Source organism: Chrysemys picta, chromosome 8 (genome assembly GCF_011386835.1).
Source record: "Chrysemys picta bellii isolate R12L10 chromosome 8, ASM1138683v2, whole genome shotgun sequence".
Classification (NCBI taxonomy): domain Eukaryota; kingdom Metazoa; phylum Chordata; order Testudines; family Emydidae; genus Chrysemys; species Chrysemys picta.
Window position 1 is genome coordinate 92,747,711 of NC_088798.1, and position 23,807 is coordinate 92,771,517.

Genomic DNA, 23,807 nt, shown 5'->3' on the forward strand with positions numbered 1-23,807 from the left:
TGTTGTTCTTTTTAAGAACATGTTGGTTGGGGTGGGGGAACATCCAGGAGTCACTGCTTCAATTTAGTCTGGTAGAAACTTAATGCATGACTGAGGTGGACTTTGTTGCCCTTTGGGGAGGAGAAGAATCATCTCCTTGTCAGCCAGCTAAGAGTCCCATTGGTTTCCCAGCTTGAGTTAAGCCACCAGGCACCAGCCAGATCCTAGTAGAGGAATAAGGGGAAAATAACCAAACTGGATTCTAGTGAAATGGGTAAATAGCACTAAACTTGTTTAAAATGGGCCAGATTTCACCTGACGTACATTGAAGCCATTATGGTGTGTCAGGCCATAAATCGGAAGCAGTTTGGTCCAGACACTGGCAAAGAACAGAGGAAGTTTATGTGGGTGTAGTGGCACCAGTCTGGGGACAAGAATAGGAAAATGACTGTTGTAACTAACATCTATAACTTGAGATCATGGGATGCAATATTTAAGATGATTGAGCAATTCAGGACAATTAGAACCTGGAGGGAGGAAACTTGCCTGTCTGAAATACCATTTAGAAAGCTACCTTTGCGGGTTTGCTAGAACTCTTGAGGAAATTTTTTAGTAGAAGACATAGACAATAACCAGCATTCACCGTGGCTTCTGAAGGGGTGTGTGTGTGTGTGTGTGTGTGTGTGTGTGTGTGTGTGTGTGTGTGTGTGTGTGTGTGTGTGTGTGTAAAAGAGAGATCCATGTATATTAGTACCTTCCCAATATTTTGATTGTATCTTGTATGTTTGGGTCCAATTCAGTGCTGACCTATTTATTTAGATGTTTTTCACCTGTCTCAGACTCTCGGTGCATTACAGTAAAACACAGATTTTGATCCAGTAAAGTATATGCTAAAAAACAATCAGTGAGAGAAGCTCTTGTGATATCTACAGCTCATCTAGAGGGGTCAGAAAAGCATCCCTATTCAGGGCAGCACCTAAGCACCTGTTTTTCTTTAAGCATTCATACGACGTCTGAGTGTATGTACCCAATATGTGTGCACGTCATACATATAAGGGGTGTACATGTTTGTTAGAAATGTTTTGTTTAGATAGACACACACATATACAAAGACCGAGAGAAAGAGAGGTTACATAAATAAGGTATGAAAAGAGAAATTAAAGTTCAATAAAACTGACTTGTACACAAAGGATCTGGATACCAAAAGCTAAAACAAAGTGCCTTTCATTTTAAAAGATGTCCTTTAGCCAACTGCTGGGTTTGAGGCCGTATTCCTTCTCCCCCCTGCACTGTTTTGCCTTCGCTGAATGCTGCACTCAAAGACAATTCATGAAGACCAGTAGGGGAATAACCACAGTAGAATTAACCTCTGACATTCTTCTAAAAATAGTCCTAATAAATCCAATCATTGGCGGTTCTCCTGCCTGCTTTGCCTTAGGGGTAAACACCACTGAGTAAAGCCTTTAAAGCATGGCTTTCCCAGATTCTGACCCCCTATATAAGTTACTGGTTCCTGTCTGTTTCCTTGTTTCTCACACATTAGGACAATTCGCCTCACTGTAATTTTGACCACATGTCCCTGTTCACACACAACTTTTCTTCTGATGATTGTGTTGGACTGCACCACTTTGGGGAGACTAGATGGCAATACAGTAGTGTGGATGGAGTGTTTCCTTTACTTAATCTGAAGTACAAAACGGGGGTTCTGCAGTGGGCAGGGCAAACAGCACACATCTAAGGCTATTTTGCCCTGTGGCTTTGAATGGGGGGAGAATGCAGTGGTGCCCAGGAAGGTCCCCCATCTGCCCCATCCTCTGACTCTGCAGAGATGGATACTAGCAGAGCTCCCCTAGAGTCAGAGGGAAGTGGAGGGAGCATAGAAAGGAAAATATGGATCTGAATGATGACACATTTACTTAAACGTGCACAGGATGTTTTGGGGGCTTTTTATTGAGCACAAATAGTAGAAATGGCTGATAATTCCAAAATCTGGATATAAATCTAGACCCAAATGTCTCCCAGAGTTTGCGTATGGTGTTGGTTTGGGATAACACCACTATGGAGACATAAAACAGCCACAAAATTTACTTCCAGACATGAATCCAATTCTTAGTGTCCCAGAACTCCATGGGTTTATATCAGGTTTTAGTTCGTGCTCATTCCTAGTAAACTGTGTTACAAAATTCCATGAGCATATTTATGTACAAGAAGAAACATAAGGACTCTGGAAACTTCTCTGGGGAGACAAAGCACTGACAATACATTTTTCCTTAACTGCACAGAGAATGGTGTCTTATAGATGCCCATGAAAAGCCAGTATACAGTTACTTAAATTGCCTTTGTCTTCTTTTTTTCAGCTGACATTATCTCTACAGTAGAATTCAACCACACAGGAGAATTACTAGCGACAGGGGACAAGGGGGGTCGGGTTGTAATATTTCAACGTGAGCAGGAGGTAAGTGCTAGTGAATGCAAAATGCCTATTTTATCCTTTTAAAAGAAGCTTCCTGCTGCTTCCTAATCCTCATGTGTCACTCTTCCCCCCAGTTCTCTTCTAGCAAACTAAAAACTGCAAATAGGTCATTAACCAAAATGGGACCATATTCCTCTCAGAAAGCACCTTCAAAATGTTGCATTTTCTGCATCATTTTACTTTTATTGCACTTGTTGGGAACCTAATGCAAATTGGATCAAGCTGCTGCGTTAGAAACTCCAGTGGTCCTAATTGTGTCATTTGCCAAACCAAATAATGTTCTTTGAACTTTGCTCCTTTCATCCAAATTTGGCACATTCATTGAACCTTCTCATGTTCACAGCCTTGCTTTGATTTGTATCAATTTGCATTAGCATGTTAGAATTCTGTAAACCTAACTAGCTGCCTTCTGATCTCAGTTTCACCCTTTTTTACACTGATAAAACACCCAGACGTCAATGGAATTGCACCTGATTTACACTGGTGTCAGTGAGATCACAGCACAGCCTAACAGTTGGTGTAAGAGCCCCTACAATTTTAAGCCATAATTGCCATTTCCCTTGTTGTTCCCTGCTCACACCACCAATAACATGCGTAGGGCCTTGTATTCCCCTTCAATGTGAGATGGGGAAGAGTCAAAGGGGGCAGAAAAGTCTTTGTGGGCCAAGCACAAACTTTGTGACACTGCCCTCTTTCTGAGAGACCTCTGTCAACTCTGCTGGGTTGAAGCTGTGTGGCTCAGAGAAGGGAGTGATGTCAGGTTGGGCAGGGAAGAGGATCAGCTGCTTTTTGTGGTGTGATCCCGTCTGTCTGTCTGGCAATATTCTCACTAGAATAACTGCCAGAAATGAATGCTCTTGAAGCATTATTTGCTCCTGCTCTGGGCTTCTCACTTCTCACAATGGGTGGGTGCAGGCAGGGCAAGCTAGTAGCGGTGCAGAATAGCTCAGAGAATAGTGCTGTGGGGCAGCCCACGCGAGCAGTGAGTTTGGCTCAATTGGCCATCACTGCTCACAAGAGTCCCTTCGCTATAGAACAAGATTTGGGGTAAGTGCCAAGAGCTGTGGGGGGAAGCTTGCACAGTATCTGGCTGTACTGTAATGGGCTCTCGGCCTTGCTGGTGTGAGTCTGGCACTTCCAGGAGCATCAAAAATTCTCAGAGAACAGAACATTTCAAATTAAAAAAAAAATCTACTATAGCATAGATGGATAAGAATCATCAAGGTGACCCTGGACATACACCTTACCTCAGAAAAACCTTCCTTAAGAGCTTCTTGGAAGCTATGTATCATTTGTGGTTCATTTCTGCAGGACCCATATTTGCAGAAGGCATTGAGCACACAATTAAAGATCTCTGCACATGCTGTGGGTCCAAGAAGCACAGAATGGTTTTGGCAAATGAAAACTGTCACAGGCCCTTACAATCTGGAATATTTTTCCCTCCGTTTCCAAAGCTGTCTGATGCTAATTGGTCTGGCACATCTTGTGCATACTTCACAGTCTGATCTGGATGGTAGCAAAGCCCCCTTTTGTCAATGTGTTTTGTTAAGGTGGAGTGGGATCTCGGAGGTCTGGCCATGATAAACTTTATAGTCCAAAGACATTTTAAAGCCTATTCTAAAGTCTTACTCTCAAAACTGTTTCTGTGTATACAGTATACACTGGGAGGGGCTGTTTAGTTTAGATTATATATACACACACACCATTATCATCATTCCCAACAGTATTTTATTTCCTATTCTCTTTTTATTATTCTACTCCATTTCTTGAACTTTAAACTTCCTTATGTGCTGCAGGGTAAATTCCATTGAATTCCTGCTTTACAGAGATGCGCCACTTCTGGAGGGATGTTAAAGGGCCTGGGTACATCATTTGAACGCAGAAAGTCAATCCATACAATAAATGACAGGTTTCAGAGTAGCAGCCGTGTTAGTCTGTATCCGCAAAAAGAACAGGAGTACTTGTGGCACCTTAGAGACTAATAAATTTGTTAGTCTCTAAGGTGCCACAAGTACTCCTGTTCTTTTTTCCATACAATAAAGTGTGTGCATTTCTGTTCTATTCGGGTTCTTATATAGTGCTCATCACTGTAGTATCTGAGAGCGTCTGGGAGCATTTAGCTACCTCGGCCTCACTCAGGGCTCCAAGGTGCTGAGCACCTGGGCACCTCATGGATGTCCATGGGACTTGAAGGTACACAGCACCTGCCAGGCTTACCCAGCACCTTGTAGGACTGAGCCCTTTGCCGTTTTATGCAACATTCATTCTTGCACAGATTGTTTCCTTTCCTTGGTTATTTTGTTTCTGCTGGATATTTATAGATCTTTGGGGCAAATCCTGCTCACCTTATGCCAGTACAGAGCCCCACTGGCTTCTATGGGGTTGCTCGCGTGAGTGAGTCAAACGGGACTTGGCCCTGTATCTGAGCCATTATCTCTCCTCACCAATTTGCCTTGGAGAGAAATGATAGGGAGGATTTCATTCATTCTAGAAACAAAGCAAAACAAAGGCACCATTTCCTGCTCATATCATCAGCATGCAGAGAAACTGACACAAGAGGAGAATACATCGTGCCGGAAAGATCTCTTGTGTCGGCTTTGATATCTAAACTGTAATGTGTCACCGTAATCACACATTCCCCATCTCTTAACAATCCGCAGAGAACAAAAGAATCAATAGAAAATTTGCGCTCTCTCTCTTTCTCTCTCTCAAAATTCCCTTTACCATTTTTTTTCTCACTCCTGCAGAGTAAAAATCAGCCCCATCGTAGGGGAGAATACAATGTTTACAGCACGTTCCAGAGCCATGAACCCGAGTTCGATTACCTGAAGAGTTTAGAGATAGAGGAGAAGATCAATAAAATACGATGGCTCCCGCAGCAAAATGCAGCCTACTTCCTTCTCTCCACCAATGGTATGTGACAATAATAATATATAATGCTTTGCCTTTCATCCATGGATTCCATGGTGCTTTGTCAGCATGAAAAAATAAATCTTCACAATCCCCCTGCAGGGCAGGTAAGTATTTTCCCCATTTTAGAGCGGGGGGAACTGAGGCATGGAGAGTTTGACTTGCCTGAAGTCACACAGTGAAGCAATGGCCGAGATGGAAATAGAACCCAGTTTTCCTGGCTTCCAGCCCTCTTCTTCGATCACTAGACCACTAAGGTCTTACGTTTATTTAGGTCTTGATCCTGGGAAGAGCAGAGCATCTTTGACACCCTTTGAAATTAATGCAGAATTAAGAGTGCTCAGCTCCTCACAGGAGCAGGCCCATGCTACCCCTCATCCCAAAGAATCTCTCCCAGGAGAGAGAAAAACATGTGGGGAGATGAACAGAGAAGGCTGAGGTAAGTAACCAAGGTTCACCTCTTAGTTCTAATCTTAGTTATACTCTTGTCAATTTTTGTAAATGATCAAACACTGAACTAACATTTAATGGGGCATGCCCTAGTGCACCTCAGTCTTCCCTTTGTATCTGTGGTTTTGGTCCAGGGGCCTATCCTATTTGAACTCCTTTCTGCCTTCCGTTCAGGCATGTAACTCCCATTACCTTTGGAACAGACTCTTTCATCCATAACTTCAGGTTTAGGGAAACCTTGCCCTCAGGAAAACCATCTTCACATTTTTTGTAGTAGTTAAAAAAAAAAAAAAAAACAAGGAGGACTGATTTTTGCAGCCTTTACTTATGCTGAGTAGTACTTACACAGAGGAGAAGTCCTATTGAAATACCATTCTTCTGGGATCCTGGAGAGAACAATAGAGAAGGGGAGTTATTTAAAACAGTTATTGGGGTCTGTACTTGTACCATATCCCCCTGATTTCAGCTGGAGTTGCTGGGTCTCAATGCCTCTCAAGATCAGGCCCGTGGTGTCCACATAATCCACACACATAAAGTAAAAGGAGGAGGAGAAGCAAGAATTAGGAGGGCCAGGAATATTCATGTTAGGAATTTGATACATTCAATGGGCTGCACTCTGGTCTCACGTACGATAATGTCTGACCAGTGATGTGACTCTGGATTTTAACTAGCATGGCTAAGATCAGCATTTGAAGCCCAACCTTGGTGAGAAAATTCTTCAGCCTACAGGGCAGAAGAGCTTAAAAAGCCTTGAAGTCATTTTTCTGTCTCTGGTCCCTTTTTCTCTTGGTTTGCTCACCTTGGGAGTTTGACCGTTAGGGAGCACAAGCACAGGGAATTGGTATATACGACTTGTGGCAATACAGACAATAGTCAGAAAATGTCTTTTGTTATTATTTCTTCTTCTTCTTTCTGGCAAAATCCAATTTTAAAAAATCAAGACTGATTCTATTCTAAAACATGAGTTTAAATAGGGATAACAGGAGCCCAGCTAGAATTTGCTGTCGATGCATGTTTCATGTGTATTTTCCTCACACAGGGTTCTGCAGTCAGTTCACACTTGTTCGTTTGCCACTAAACAGGGAGTTTTCTTCCCTCTGACTATTCATTGCGCTCATTATGTTTTTGGATCCTGGAATCTTTTTTTAAGAAAAACTACAGCTGATTTTTTTCAATTTGCAGCTGTGTTCAGCTGAGCAGCTTCCTGTTATGCTCAGATAAATATCAGGAGGATCCAATGATATTACTTGGGATGAATGGGACCTTAAGATGGATGTGACTTAATTACTTCAGGGGAAAAGGAGGGGTCTAATTATCTCCCATAGCCAACTTACTTTGTATTATGGAATTTACTCTATTGATCATTGTAATAAAATTCAAAGACTTATTAAACTCATTTGGGGGGGAGAATCATTGAAACGCAATGAAGATTAATTATAGAGCATAATGTTCTGTTAATTGAGTTTTTAAATAGTTTTTTGATTAACAGGGATATTATCTTTCCATTTGGGATGGTGTTTCAGAGGCTTGCAAGATATCAAAATGATTCTTTAAAAAATAACTCCCATGTTATTCTGTATCTTTTTGTTCTTGTTGTTAAACCAACATTATAGAGGGGAAACCCCCTGAAGTTAAATGGGTTAATAAAAACAAAATTAATGGTAGTCTAATGAAATTGCTGTGTAAAGGGGAAAATTAAGACGAATGATAAGATTGTGTTTTAAACCTGGTGGAAGTGATGATAAACTGCTGATAGAATCTCTGCCAGTCAAGGGAAAAGAAAACACCATTATTCAGAATAAAGACCACATGTTCCTGGGGCTCTTTCACCTAAAAGCCTTCATGGCACAGGATAAACGGGATGTCAGTAGTTGAAAAAGCCAAGGAAAGATGGCAGTATGGGAATTCAAATTGGATGTGCAGTCAATAATAAAATGCCAGTTTCTGTTCAAGGTGGTGGAAGGGGGAGTTGAAATTGACTTTTGAGTAAATTACAGACATGATTTTACTACTTTTTACTGTGTTCACAGTGTGAACTTTAAATCACTGTATATTTCACTGTATTACATCCTAGATTTCTTTTCCTGAGCTAGTCTCCACCCATGGACAAAAACAAAACTCATGGAATTTGACATCCGTTGTGTGCAGGGTATTTTAAAGTTCACGCACAAATGACCACTGTTCTCTAAACACTGGTGTATAGCTGCACAAGCACTACTTATGGTTAATGATTCCACTGGCTGCTGGAAATATTCAAAGACATGATGGATAGAGCACTCATGAATATTATTCTCTCTTTATTTGTAAGAGGACAACTGGGCTTGATGCAGGAATTGAATGAAATGTTGTGCAAAAGGTCAGAGTAGATGATTGTAATTGTCCCTTCTGACCTTAAAATCTGGGAATTGCCATGTATCATGGCAGTTTGCAGTAATAAGATTGAATAGAAGGAGTAATAAAATAGGCAGTAGGGACACAATATGGAGATGTGGTGTATCATCAGCATTTAACATGTTTTCAGTGATTTGTTTAAGCATTTTTGGACCAAGTTAATTTGGAAATCATACTTGAAAGTAGTCAGTTTCCCCTGGATAACTGCCATGCAACCTGGTAAATTGTAGGAGGAAAAATCATATAATAGGGTGTTCTCTTGATTAACTTTGGTGGTAGGTATACAAATATGCAGCAATGGGAGAAGAAAGACTCTATATGGATTTGGTCTGTAGGTGAGGAGTTCTAAATTAAACTTTTCAGCAGACTTCTGCCTTCTCAGAACAATGTAAAAAGCTCTCTCCTCTTGTAGCCAATGCCCATGTTAGAGTTTCTAGTGACACACTGTGGCGTGTACTAGATAAATCCTAAACTCTGTATACTGAATCATGTGACCTATGGTCATAATCTCTGCAGCTGAGCCCTGGGAAATCACTTCACAAATAATTTGTCTATTAATGCTTGTTTGAATCAAACAATCTTCTTAAGTTTGTAATAAATATATCGGTAGTTGCCTTGCAGCAATAGGAAGGCCAAATATTCCTGGAAAAAAGTGTTGATGATAAACGGTGTTTCTTTCTTTAGAGCTGATTCTTTCCATGTCCCTAGATCTCATTCAGATAAGACAAGAAACAAAAAAGGTTCCTGTTTCCTACATTTAAACCAATTTTTGTGACACTGGCATTTCTATCAGGCATTCCTTTTAGGATGTCCATTTACTCAGGCATAACTGAATCTTCTTCTCTCTCTTGCTCTTCCAGATAAAACTGTGAAGCTATGGAAAGTTAGTGAACGAGATAAAAGACCAGAGGGCTATAATCTTAAAGATGAAGATGGCCGCCTCCGAGACCCCTCCATGATTACAATGCTACGGGTGAGTTAATTGAGACGCCTAAGGGTCAAGGAATCTTTCTGTATGTGAACTTGGGTAGAAAATTGTCACTGTGGTTTATTTATGGTGGCATGCATAATGCCCTCATGTCTTCAGTGGGGTCCCTGCCTCCAGGAGCTCATGGTTTAAAGACAGAGAGAGGCTGGAAGAGAGGGAAGAGGTACAACACAATAAGGAAAGTAGCCAAGGTGGTGGTGGGCCATGTCTTGGTAAAGATGTGTTTTGTTATTACAATAACATTGAGGATGCTTTTGTTGATACTTGAGCCAGGAATGCTTGCGATGCCAGGTTGGCTGCTTTTGCAGGCATGACAAGAAGGGCCAATAGAGCTCTGGGACGGCAAGACAGAGTAAGGGCCATGGAGCTGGAGCAGGCTGTAGAATCTTGACCGGTGCTCTGGCAGTGGCTTCCTTCAGGGTGAAATGCAGAATGAAGGCTCCCTTTTCTTCCGCCCTCCTGTGGGTTCTGGGTTCAGAGCAGCCCAGCCCTCTCTCATCGCAGAGGTTCCCTAGGAGCCTGCTGCAGTAATGAGCTGACTAGTTCAGAGCCCCATCAGCCCAGAATATAGCCCCACACTTGCCCTGACACCTCACAGAAATCCTTTTTCACCATCTGGTATTCATGGTGGCTGCTGTAAATCTAGAAACCTGCAGATTCTCAGGAGAGTTATTCTGAATGAACAAATGAAGATAAATAGGAAATGCTGTTGCTTCCTTTAAATGTGAAGGCGAACACAGAGACATCTCTGATATGCCTTTAATGAATTCAGCTTAGTGTCAGATGATAGGACATGGTGTCACATGGATCATTAAGGGATAAATCCTGCAGCTTATGTGCAGGCTGAATAACACAACTCTACTGGAGAGAGCTGTAGGTCTGAGTGGAAAGAATCCTCTCCCCTTTGGTCATACTGGGTGCCAGTATGCCCCTGCCTCATGTGTCCAAACTCTGCACCTCTTGTGCTGCTGAACATGTCTGGCACACGCTTGTATTCCTGCCTGGCAATGAAGGAGTTAAAGCATTTCTTTTTTTTTTCCTTAGTGTTTGACTTGGGTTGTTGGAATGTAAGTACATTCTGTAATTGAGTTTTCCCTCCCAGTGAAAGAAGATTAAAACCGGCCTCCCAAATCAAATGTAAACACCTAAGGCTACATTTTCCATTTACAAGGAAGATGCACGTACAAAATCCATTAAACCAGTTTTCTTCATAGTCACTGGAACGCCACTCGCCTTTCTGAGTGCTGTACCAAGCTGTTGTCTGATGTGGTTTTCTGGAGCTGACATCCTAAAGTCCAGGAGCCTTGCATCAGTGAGTGCTATGGGGGAGCCCCCATAAGACAAGGTGGGAGTGATGCTGTGAGGGCTGTAACACTGACTGGTGTTTGGAAGCTGTAGCATTTAGTAGCAAATTTCCCCTGGTCCATCTTTGTGTTGGTAAATTTGGCCTTCTTCATGGGGGATGCCGTATTGTCAGGGCGGTCTCTGATCTTTAATGTGCAGATTAAGAGCTAGATTGTGTCTTCTAGGCACAGCCCTGCAGGGGGAGTTTAGGTGCTGCGGGGGCCTCTCAGCTAATTCAGTCAGGATTCTTCCCAGGACTCCTGTGGAGTGCACTCTGAAGCTGCAGTTCAGTTGTTTTTTACATGAGTACAAGACTTCTCCCCTGTGCCTGGCCATGTCTGCTGGCTGAAGCAGTGGGGTCAGACCGCCAGGGGCCCCGTCCTTACTTCACCCTGCCTGGTCATTTATGTGAAGGCTAGCCCTGCAGGCAGCATAAGCATGGAACGGGGTTCTGCAACCTCGCCAAACTGTGACTGGTCCATGACCCGGAGTGTGAGAAGAGGAAGGGGATAAGCTCCTTATATCCTCTGCTCCCCACAGGGCCAGTTAGACCAGTGGGTCTCAAACTTTTTTACTGGCGACCCCTTTCATATAGCAAGCCTCTGAGTGTGACACCCTTAATAAATTAAACACTTTTTTTTTATATATTTAACGCCATTATAAATGCTGGAGGCAAGCGGGGTTTGTGGTGGAGGTTGACAGCTCACAACCCCCCATGTAATTACCTCGTGACCCTCTGAGAGGTCCCGATCCCCAGTTTGAGAACCCCTGAGTTAGAGTGAAGCAGGCTTTCTGTTTAAACATGGAACGAGACCACATTTACCTCAGCTTGTCATTGGAGATTTAAAAGAAAAACACCGGATCTAAACTGTAGGCCTAAAAACTCCAACTGATGTGCTGTTAATCAGACCAGACCAGTCTGTAATTTATTCACACTGTCAGAATTTGCATTACAAGCAGGGTTTTTTGTTTAAAATATTATTTGTTGCTGTGATTACCTCTGGCTCACTTTTATAGCTCCCGGTTTCATCACAGATCAGGCCAATGAAAACATTTAATAACCCCAGACAGCTAATTAATCCTTGCTAAGAAATGAATGGCTTCTATTTTGAATTGCTCCTACTTGCTGGTAGGCACGTTTTGGTTGTTTTTTCCCAGAGCAAGAAAACATTTTATTTCCTATATGTATTGTTGTTATGTTTAAGGTAGCATTTCCAACCCAATACGCTGTAAATTAGGAAGCCCACTAGAATCATTTCTCCAAGATTTGAATGTCAGATTCTATAGCTTCCCGACCCTTCTGTATGTAGAGCTGGGGAAACCGCTTTTGCTTTAAAGCAATATTAAAGGGTATTACTCCAGTTATTGCTTTCTTCTGTGTCTTAATGCCTCAGAAAAGCCATGGACTTAGTGTGGGAAAAGCAGGGTTGCAGCGCAAAGGCACGGAGCTAGTGTGTTTATTTCATCTAGATCTGCAAAAGAGAGATCCGTGTGGAGCTTTTCCATATGGCAGATTTGTCTGCTTATGCCTTAGGTGCACTCACTCAGCTCCTGTTCCCCAACCTCTCAATGCCCAGAGGTGACAGTCCACCCTGAGTGCTTTCTAAGCAACTGCAACTAATCGAGAGGCCTAATAAGCTATGAAGAGAGCAAACACAGACTGTACTTTTCTGCAACAGACAGCTTGTTCACTACATTCCATTTGCCTGTAATTTGTATTTTACTGCAACTGGGATTATTATTATTGTTTATTATTTAGAAATAGGCTAACTCATTTTGCCTAATGTCACACCAGCTCGGATGCTGTAGGTCTGAAAGCTGGACTCACACCTTACTGGCTTTGCCTTCCATTTGGGAGAGGCTGTGAAAAGAGGAGCAGAGAGAGAAATCCAATGGGAAAAATGGAGAGCGAGAAAATGAGAACTGAAAAAAGGAGAGAGGAATTCTACTAGCCCCAGGGACCCACTTATGCCAGTTTAGTTTTTGTAGAGGTACATAGCCCCATTTCCTGTTTGCTAGAAAAAAAGTTTGTTTTTTTTTTGTTTTTTTTTTGTTTTTAAATAACACAACAGCGATTTAATTTACAGAGGCAAAGAAAGTTTTGTGAATTTATTTGAACTGGTTTTGCAAACCAAAAATACTTTGTGAGATTACCATTCTCATGAGCTCCACATACATTCTTGTACATTCACATATGAACTTAGTGCCAATATGTGGCCCAGAAGTATTTGGACCCAAAGTCCAGTAGGTCAGCAAGATAGGAGCCCGAGTGTCTCAGAGTCATTGTTCAGTTCCCACTGTTCTCGGCAGAAGCTTGCTTCTTGGAAAAATCAATATAAAGTTTATGAAACTGCTGTTAAGTTACATTTGATTCAGAGGTTAGGTCAAGATGAATTTAGTGTTTGATCTGGAGGCACAGCACCCCTTTTCTACTACAGGGGAAGCAAAAATCTACGTGTCTCTATTCTGACCCCAGGTTCATAGAGACAACATTCAAAGGACGCTCCCAGGACAGTGGAATCTCTCTGTCTGCTGCTTTCAGATCAGTTCCTCACATCCACTGACACAGTGCTATGTCCTCGTGTTGAGCTGCCATCAGCCATTGTGCTGTGTTCTTCAGGACTGCCGACCTCGCCAAGGAAGAACAAACACCCAACGCTCCCTTAGCCAACTCATAGTTTAGAGTCATATTTGTAATTTGTTGATACTGCTGAGGATTGTAAGCAATTTTTACCCATCACTGCACTCTTCGTATATTTGTTACAAATGTTGGGGTAATGAAAACACAGTCAACCCCCTTATATAATTACAGGATCACAGTGGCGCACAAACAGCCCACATTATTAGGGTTAACTTTGTTGAGCTGTTTTCTTAGTAATTCCTCAAGCTTTTCTCTCTCTCCCCCTCTTCCCCCCCGGGGCTCTCTGAGGTGCAGATACTGACATGTGATTGACTATGGCCAAGTGAATACTGGCATGTGATCAGTGGGATACTTATATGATATGATTATGAAAACTAATAACAATGCTTACCTTCACTATTGATTACTGTCATTATCTGATTGTATTTGATTGAATACTGGGGTTCTCATATGTGATCATGTGGCCTAGCTCCAAAGATCAACTTAAATTCTGTTTTTAAAAGCATTTAACCTTTTATTATATCTGCCTGTCTGTCGCTCAGTCTTTGCCTCTGGCTTCAGTGGGAGCTGAAGAGACAAAGTTACACAGACTCCCATTGACATCAGTGGACTTTGGGTAAGGCCCGATGTCAGCACACTACATGGGCTTTAGCCATGAGACTCGTATTAATGTGTCACATTAAAATGTATTTGACCCTTAGAGTGAACTAAATCACATCTTATTCTGTGCAGAACAGACAAGCCAGTCTTTTCCCTGCCTTTAGACTGGAGAGCCATTATGGGCTCCCTCTTGCAGTATGTGCTGGTCATAGTCCTCATCAGCATTAGAATTGCTCATGAAAACATCTTTTGAAATGGGCAGTGTCTTACCTTTTCCAATGAATAGGAAATCTTTGAAACACAGCAGCAGTTGCTGGAGTTATGGGCGTTCCCCAGATACTGTGGCAAGCCCCAGTTTCCTCTGTTATGACCTTTCTCTTTTCGTAACCTTCCTTTAACTGCCATTAAATTATCTGGAGGTTTGAGATCTGTAAAGGTCAGAGACTGGGGGTAGGAAGGGAGGAATACGGTGCTGGGATTTTTCACGGTTTTGAAGTCAGTATTTTATCACTGTCAAAAATGAAACCCTCCCTGACCCAAGTGAATTTTCTCTGGATAGTAAATTTTATGTCATATGGTTTTCTTTTAGTTCTTGTGAACCATTCACACCACTTGTCAGACAGGGGAAAGCAGGGGCTGTCAATGATTTCTCTTAATGCTCTCTGATGGTCCTCCTAGAGCTCTTGGAATTTCATCTGGCATGCACTAAGTTGTATCATGCAAAGTTTCCTTGTGTTTCCATTTCCTACTATTTGCCACATTTGGATGTATTTAGACACAGACCTGCTACCGTAGATTCTAGTAACATCCTATTGCTAAAGCCAGGTACTTCCAATGCAACAGTGAAACCCAGTCCTGAGGAAGGAGGTGTTGCCACATATGAAGAAGCCAGTGGTCCATTCACTTTACTATATGCCTTGGTAGTTTTCTTGTGAGAAAGTTAAAACCCAAACCAATAATGCATCTGGCCAAGAACTATACAACTGGGGGAAAACTATTTCTGACTCCAGGTGGTGATCATTTTATGCCTTCACATTTGATTGTTGATAACCCTTATCATTTTGATTCTGGTTACTATAACTGCAAATGCTAGTCTTATTTATATATTGGCCTAATCCATTTTCTGAATCCTGCTAAGCTATTTGGCTCAAAAATATCCTGCATCAATGAGTTCCATAAGTTAATTCTCGGATTTCTAAAGTTATATTTCAGCTTTTGACATGTATTGCTTTTTAGCTCCATTGGCTCACCCAGCACTGCCTTCCATCACATGCGGCTGTCATTGGAGCAGAGTATGTACAAAAGTACCATCATGCACTACTGATTTCGGAGACTCTTGCTGTTGAAAATAAACACCCCCGCATGCGCACACACTCACCATTTTCAGATGGCCTGTTTATGCCATGCCACACTGAGGAGTGGAGATTGGCCAATAGTGAGTGAATGTTGCCAGGGCAACATGAAATTGTATTTTTTTTTCTTGTAGTAAGTCATGTTGACATTAATTTTATTTTGGCTTGTCCCTGACCCCTCCCACCTTTTCCCAAGCCTCAGTCTTAATTTGATTTTTTTTTTCATGAGTTTTCTACTTGGTACCTTTTTTTTTTCTGTAGCAAGCTGGAGGTTTTGGCTGCTTTAGAAGCAGGCTTTTTAGTAAGTTGCTATGATTTCCTGATCTCTGTAGCAGGAAACCCCCTGGGAACATATAGTTACTACTTTACAGCACTTTGAAGAAGTAAAGCAAAATGTAAGTGCTAAGTATTATGTGTATGGTTATTATAATGTCATCATTCCCTCAGGGTAGAAGATTGGGGAGTCGTCAACCAAACTCCACTTTGAGTCTGATATACTGATAATTATATAGACAGATATCTACATTGATTTAACTGTTTCATTGCTGTCTAATAATCAGTTATGTGAGTCAACAGTGTGGAATGCTGGCACTTAAGAGTATACTGCTGGATCCCACTGCAGCAGAGCCAGCAACCCAAGGGTTTAAAAAAAATCTTGCTGCAACTATGTTTTACCCATTCCTCCTAAAGATTTCAGTTTATTTGGGGGCGTTGCTCTCTGAGGAATTATTGTTATTTATATGGGCTTTCCAAGCCATATAATGCACCAGAAATAATGAAACTCTGCTCAGACTGTAAAGTGGCTTTTTTGTTTTTATAAGGCGCTCTGCTTATTTAGCTACACACTCTGGTTTAATGGCTGTAGAGCCCTTTGGCCAGTGAGGCTTTGTCTACACTACACTGCTTTTAACGATTCGGCCGTGTTACTAAAAGTCGGGCCATGTAAATGCTGTTTGTCAGCACTTTTGCAGACGAAATACGTCCACCCCCTACGAGCGGGGTTTGCGTTCTCGCCAGGAGAGCGCTCCTGCCGACAATGAGCCGTTTACACTGCCACTTGCCACTGCAAAACTTTTGTCTTTCGGGGGTGTGGGGCTTTTTTTAAGCACCTGTGAACAACAAAAGTTTTGTCGTTCAGTTGGCAGTGTAGACAAAGCCTGAATGGGGATTTAATTTTGCATCATCAAAGAACTCTCGAAAGTGGTCCTGTATATATACATTTGTACCAATGCTATGGGATGTTTGCAAGAAATAATTAACACAAATAATATCCAGGGCTTAAATCTCGTTAAATTGGGAATGTGTGTGCTTTGATCTTCTCACACTGCAAATCAAGCTTCAACTGCAGCTTCAGTATAGGAATTTTCCCACTTTTAACTATCCTTCCTGCTAGAAAGGAGAAGGTTGCAAATATCCCCCTGGGGTGCTGTGCTCAGTTAGACACTTTCTGTCTCCTTTGATGATCAAAACTGGGGGGAGGGGGGAATTATCTGGGGCAGAAACAGCTCCTAGGTTTCATTTTGTGGTACAGACTATCTGATGTTGGGGGGTGGGGGGGGATGAAAAGACAGCAGGCTGCGTTTCTTATGCTGCCGTAATATTTCATTTTTTGGTTTAAAATGCTGCAGTTAGTGTCTTGCTAGTTAACCCTTAGACTGCTGGCATTTTTCAGCGTGCCAGTCAGATAACTGTTTAGGAGGATCGTGTGTTTGTATACAAAATGTGTGTGCATTCCCTTAGCAAGAAGGCTAATTAATTGTTGTTTTGAAGCTGACCACGGTCCCGATCCTGGATGTGCGCAGGTAGACCCCATCATCCGTGCAGAGTGCTAGAATTTCACTGAGACTCGGGGCGGGGGGAGGGGGGGGGCAAAGCTCTGCCCACATGGATGGAGTTGTGGGATTGGGGCCTCAGAGAAAATGTCAGGATCATTGAATGGTGTAACTAGGACTGGCCAATTACCATTCAGCAAATACCAGGGTTATTACCCTTGCTCGTAGAAAAAGTTTTGAAGTATTCTGCTTAAATTTTCCATCTTTAAATTTCATCCCATTACAGCCCCATCAAACTCCCCCCCGTCCCCTCTCCCCCCCCCCCCCCCCCAATCTAGGGAGGAATGATTCTGATGGTAGGGAAAGGGGTTGCCATGGAATGAAATTTAAACATGGAAAATTGAAGCAAGAATATTTCAGAACGTTTTCTAAGAGCAAGGTGTATTAAGCTGTGGAATAGCCTCTCAGTAGATTTAGTAGAAAACCCGTCACTGCACAAATTTAAACCATAGCTGTTCAAAGCATTTAAGAGTGTGTTGTAGGGTTGCGGTCCTGCTTTGGCCACAGAGAATGGCAAAGGTGAGACATAATCGTTCTTTCAGCTTGAATTTTTATCATTTTCTGGTTATGAGGCTAGTAGTTAAGTGTCAGTCTCAAGTAGTCTAGTGTGAACAGTGCTTACTTGAGGAGAGGGATGCAGGGAATGGATAATTTGCCCAAATGTGTATGTTAAGATTAGAATTGGAATTCAACCAGCAGCAGATTGCTCTCATTATTATTATTACCATTATCATTAATTTATAATGCGCTAACCTGTCCGCATATATGCTGCTATGCAAGCAAAGAAATAGACAAGATCCCTGCCTCAAGGAACTTTTGTTCTAATTGTGCTGGCACAGTACTCGATTGAGGATTAGGAGTGAGGGTGGGAAGAGAGTCAGAGGAGATGAGGGAAGAGAGTAAGCCTACAACATGAGAAATCTGAAGGCAAGAGGTCACTTGGTACACAAATAGAGGGAGGCTGGTTTAAGCATAGTGAGCCGTGCAAAAAAGGGCATACGTCTGCGAATGGAAGAGGTAAACAAAAGAAGGGAGTATTGAGCAGGGTGCATGACCCATGAGGGAGTGTACGGCATATGAGGAAATGAAAAACATGAAACTGTACTGCATCGACAGGAACTAGGCATCTTTTAGTTTGCAACAGCAGAGTCTACACGGGGCAGTTAGAGCACTATACATTAGAGTGTTCTGCAATTCACACCACAAAGACCAGTCTACGGTGCCGTGTAGACAAACCCAAAGGCTAACATAGAGTCTCTGGTACCATCTTCCTTGGCCTGCTCCAAGCAAGAGGGTTTGTAATGGTAATGTTTATGTGAAGTTTCATGCTGATAGTTTAACTTCAGACAGCTGGGTGGAAAAGGGGGACATTTTTCATAAAAACTTCAATTTCCATTTGTTCTCACAAAATTTTCTAGTTTTGAACATTTTCAACAAGTTCTATAGCTAGTGGAAAAATAGGATGAATTTATTATGAATATTCTTCGGAAAAAATCAATTATATTTCCCATTGAAAAATGAAAGTTAGAAAAATGTTGACCAGCTCTAAGTTGGTGTGGGTTTTGATGGGGCTGAAAGCACTTTTTATCTCACTTTTTATTCACCTCTTTACATTTGCAGGATACAGTTCAGTTTCCCTTCACTTTGGGGTTGTAAGACATTCCCCTTGCTGTCCACTTCTACTGAGTGTTCCACAATGGCTTAATTCAGCAAACTCTTCCATTCTCCCATTGACCAAGCCATTAAAAGCCTTTCCCCCACAATATCCAAGCTATGTTCATCTTTGTTCAACTGGAGCCCAGAACCCCAATCTTATTACCTTACTTATAGTATTGTGACCTGTCAGCTGATTTGGCAGAAAATCCAAACCAGTCTTGCGAGTGGATGTCTAATAATCCAAGTGAGTGCTTGACCCCAATTAGAGGTTCAGAAGAAGTGCAAGTGACTCTTGCACCTCTAAAGGAAGAATCAGCCAGTCATTTCAAGGAAAGATGAATGCCATAGATAACACAAGGTCACTTCCCCTTCAGTGGGACAGCCGTGCAAAGAAAGCTATCCTACCACAAGTTATTGAGCTTAGTGCAGGAGTTTCTGAGTGACTTCGCAGGGCCTGTGTTTTGCAGGAGGCCAGACTAATGGAGCACAATGCTCCCTTCTGGTCTAAAAATCAGAGTCTAGGCATGGATTTTAAATGAAATGAAGGGAGGCAATAGAAACAGATGATCAATCTTCTGTTTGGCAGAATATCTGCTGACCTGCCAGATGAATGGCTTTGCAACCAGTGAGACATGATCTCAGATCATATCCAAAAAGTAATATCTTGGATAAAAGTGGAGACAGGAAATTGGTTGTATTGGTTTGTACCACCTCATCCAATCCTGGATGAGAACCGTCTTCTAAATCATAGCGCATCAATAAAGGCCTAAGGGTGGAAAAAAGCATAAAGTAACCCTGAAGATGTGAGAGAGGTGTGTATTAGGAAATAGATCCCGAAGGAAGTAAGCAATGGAGTTATGGTACGATATTGCTGTTACGCTGTCTGGAGTGACTCACAAGAGATCATACTAACCTTAGGGCAGACTGTTAAGAACAGGGCACAGACTCCACACTGGCTGTGAATTCTATACTTAGAATTCACCAACCAAGTAACAAGTGTAAACTCCTCAGGCACTATACAGCCTTAACAAGGAGTCACAGATAGTCCCCTTGGACAGTCCAATCTATTTTGCCACCCTGGCAAGCTTGACTCTGTGCTATATGGTCACTTTACACCAATGATCACAAAATATTCAGATTACTCCCAGTCCCAAAGGACCAATCACTTACCCCAGATCAATTTGAAACTTGAACCTCACACCAAAGGCAATGCTGGTAGCCAATCCTGTAACATACTAACTGTTTATTAACTAATAAATAACTCTCATTTCTTTTTCCAAATGAAATACAATCTTAAGTTCAAAAGGTGATGGAAGCTTCTTTTATGTCCTTGGAGCTAAGCCAAGCCAAGCAGCTTAGGAGTCTCTTACTTATGTTTAGAAATCTTTGCCCCTCAGAGTCCAGAAAGCATAAAACCCTAATTCCTTCTGGTCAGGAATTTTTATCCCCACATCCTGAGAATCCAAGATGATGGGATGAGCGCTGTTGCACCTAGCATCTTCATGGGTCAGTGTGGGGAGCAATCAACAAAGTCTTTATTCCACGATGGCCCATTTGGATTCAGTAGTCCTTCCTGATGGACAGGAGAGAACGCCTTCGGCAGGAATCCAACATTTTGCAGTAGGTGAAGTTTTTTTTCCTGTTTGTTCTGAAGCAATGTAACTCACCAAACATTAATACAGTTAAAGAGCCAACTCGTAAGTACTAGCTTGTAGCATGGGGTACAAATATAAAGCATTTCATCAAGTCTAAACACTAAACACATTCTTATAACACTAATATCCTTTTTAACTATGCTAACCCACAGGTAAGCCAGACTGGTTTCCAGCTACGCATTTATCAGTGTTCAGTGAGGCCCGGGGCCTTGGCATGAGCTGGCACCTGGTCTGCCGGCTCACAATTGCCTATTTGAAACTTGGCTGTGGAGTGGAGCCTGCTAGTGACGAGAAGATGCAGTGGGTCATCTTCGTAATTCATTCAGCTTTTGCTAGCGAGACGGAAGATGCTCCTGAACAGTTGCATCTTAGCTGCCACAATGGTGCTCTGTGGAAATAAGGGACCATCCTGATGGATACTGGGCATTTTTAATTTACTGAAATAAAAGAAGTCCTATCAGTTCAGCAAGGGTAGCCATCAGTCTCACTTCAGCATGTGCTGCGTGTAGGGGCTGGCCCTGACTGAACACCCGGAATATCAAGACATTCTGTCTCTGAGGTGAAACGGTGTCGTTTATTAAATTGTTTGGAGGGTCATGGAAGCTGACAGCTTGCCATTACACAAAGGGAAAGATAAGCTTCCGATTAGTTTCTGAGCCTTGAAGAAACCCAAGATACAGCACATGTCAAAAAGGCTCGAAAAGTATAAATCACTACCTCAATTTTCTATATGATGCCAAAAAAATAAAAGACAATTCTAAGGTTGGCTAGCAGTGTGGAACCTTGTTAAAAATTCTTCAGTTCCCCTTTTAAACAGAATTTTGTCCAAGATCAAGGCAGAGGGGACTAGAGCCTGCCATCCTGAGGGAAGATAGAGATGAGTGACCATTGGTATAATTTTGAGTCATCTGTTGTCATAATTTGAGTCATTTATTTCCCTGGTTTCAGAGTAGCAGCCGTGTTAGTCTGTATCCGCAAAAAGAAGAACAGGAGGACTTGTGGCACCTTAGAGACTAACAAATTTATTAGAGCATAAGCTTTCGTGGACTACAGCCCACTTCTTCGGATGCATATAGAATGGAACATATATTGAGGAGATATATATACACACATACAGAGAGCATAAACAGGTGGGAGTTGTCTTACCAACTCTGAGAGGCCAATTAATTAAGAGAAAAAAAACTTTTGAAGTGATAATCAAGCTAGCCCAGAACAGACAGTTTGATAAGAAGTGTGAGAATACTTACAAGGGGAGATAGATTCAATGTTTGTAATGGCTCAGCCATTCCCAGTCCTTATTCAAACCGGAGTTGATTGTGTCTAGTTTGCATATCAATTCTAGCTCAGCAGTCTCTCGTTGGAGTCTGTTTTTGAAGTTTTTCTGTTGTAATATAGCCACCCGCAGGTCTGTCACTGAATGACCAGACAGGTTAAAGTGTTCTCCCACTGGTTTTTGAGTATTTTGATTCCTGATGTCAGATTTGTGTCCATTAATTCTTTTGCGTAGAGACTGTCCGGTTTGGCCAATGTACATGGCAGAGGGGCATTGCTGGCACATGATGGCATATATCACATTGGTAGATGTGCAGGTGAACGAGCCCCTGATGGTATGGCTGATGTGATTAGGTCCTATGATGATGTCACTTGAATAGATATGTGGACAGAGTTGGCATCAGGGTTTGTTACAAGGATAGGTTCCTGGGTTAGTGGTTTTGTTCAGTGATGTGTGGTTGCTGGTGAGTATTTGCTTTAGGTTGGGGGGTTGTCTGTAAGCGAGGACAGGTCTGTCTCCCAAGATCTGTGAGAGTAAAGGATCATCTTTCAGGATAGGTTGTAGATCTCTGATGATGCGCTGGAGAGGTTTTAGTTGGGGGCTGAAGGTGACAGCTAGTGGTGTTCTGTTATTTTCTTTGTTGGGCCTGTCTTGTAGGAGGTGACTTCTGGGTACTCGTCTGGCTCTGTCAATCTGTTTTTTCACTTCAGCAGGTGGGTATTGTAGTTTTAAGAATGCTTGATAGAGATCTTGTAGGTGCTTGTCTCTATCCGAGGGATGGAGCAAATGCGGTTATATCTTACAGCTTGGCTGTAGACAATGGATCGTGTGGTGTGTCCTGGATGGAAGCTGGAGGCATGTAGGTAAGTGTAGCGGTCAGTAGGTTTCCGGTATAGGGTGGTATTTATTTCCCTGCCATTTACTAACCGTCCAAATTGTATGTGAACGGCTAATCTAAGAGCAGTAACAGCAAAGGCATCATTGTGTCAAACAAAAGGACTTGCTGGTTGCAGCATTCCTTCTGAGGGGTATTCTTTTATTACACCTATTAAGTGTCCTTACAAATGATGGGCCATGGTTGATTCTTATTTTCTCTGGACCAGATCTCTCATTCCCAGGTTCTGTCTCAAAAAAAGAGTGCAGCATGGTGCTACTGAAAGCTAGCATAGCATGGGTAAATTAGGATGATTCTTATTTTATTATATCCATACTCCCGTTATTCTCCAGAGCAGGACGCCTCTCTAACAAACCAGCTGTACAAAGAGTGTATGGAACCTTTTGGTTTCATTCTGCTTGATGCTGCAGTTTGGTTTTCCTATTCTAGGAGGAATGTGATCTCCTTTCCTACATTTAAAATATGCCAGAAAGCTTCCCTTTTGCTAGTGAAATCCTCTGGGGCCCATGGTAGAAATCAAAAGTCTGTTCGAATAAAACAATGAGAATACAGGTCTGGCTAATCTAGAGAGATGGGTGAGATGGGTGAACAAGAAATAGATTTAAAATAAAACGGGACTATTGACTGCTCCGTCACAGTGAGATGGATATTCCCCTGCCAGCAGGGGAGGTGACTTGCACATTTCTGCTTCACTTGCATCTTCACTTGAAGAAAAGCCTCTTTTCAATGTATGTACCTTTGTTAGGGCGTTCCTGCGCAGCCAGAGCCATGTCTTCTTATTCTCTCCTTACAGAGCATCTCATCCTCTGTCTGTCTATGGATGTATACTGCATTCTTCACTCAAGTCCCCTCATCCAGGCCACCATGATTCTGGCTGATGATTAGATGGGATTCCCTTAGGAGAATCTTTGGTGTTGCACTCAACTGAGCCGAGAGATTGCTATTGCTCATAACTGCCTCCAGTGCCTCTGCAAGCGCTCTCCACCCCTGGTGGCCTAGGGAGCTCCAAAGATGCAATTCCATTTATTTAGTGGAGTTACACCAGGAGTGAATTTGTCCCTGAGAATCCCACCCGGGCATTCCAGACGGCATTGCAGTCTCCTTTGTGTGAGCAGTTGTTTAAACTTTTTTCCTCACATGCCTGTCATATGTGGTTGTAACTGCTCCCTGCCCTATTACAGATTCTTTTCTCTTCCCCCAGTCTCACTGTGCCCAAGGCTTAAACCTGGCTCATCTTGCATGTTCTACACCTTGGATCCCAAGTTGGATTTACATCCTTGTAAGCAACCTACACTTATATTTTTGTAACTCTGTCTTTGAATTTGGCTCAGTATGTTTTAACAGTGGCTGGGCTCTTAACAGCTGGCT

At 42.3% G+C, this 23,807-nt stretch overlaps 1 protein-coding gene across 5 annotated transcripts in view; it reads left to right on the forward strand.

Moving 5' to 3' along the window:
• PPP2R2B (protein phosphatase 2 regulatory subunit Bbeta) overlaps window positions 1-23,807 on the forward strand; it is a 243,761-nt gene that overhangs the window by 174,368 nt on the left and 45,586 nt on the right. For all 5 annotated transcript variants that reach the window (XM_042850852.2, XM_065554960.1, XM_042850853.2 and 2 more), the window contains 3 exons: window positions 2,337-2,434; window positions 5,200-5,365; window positions 9,064-9,176. In XM_042850852.2, the coding sequence (XP_042706786.1) occupies window positions 2,337-2,434; window positions 5,200-5,365; window positions 9,064-9,176 (377 nt within the window). The remainder of the gene's footprint in view (window positions 1-2,336; window positions 2,435-5,199; window positions 5,366-9,063; window positions 9,177-23,807) is intronic.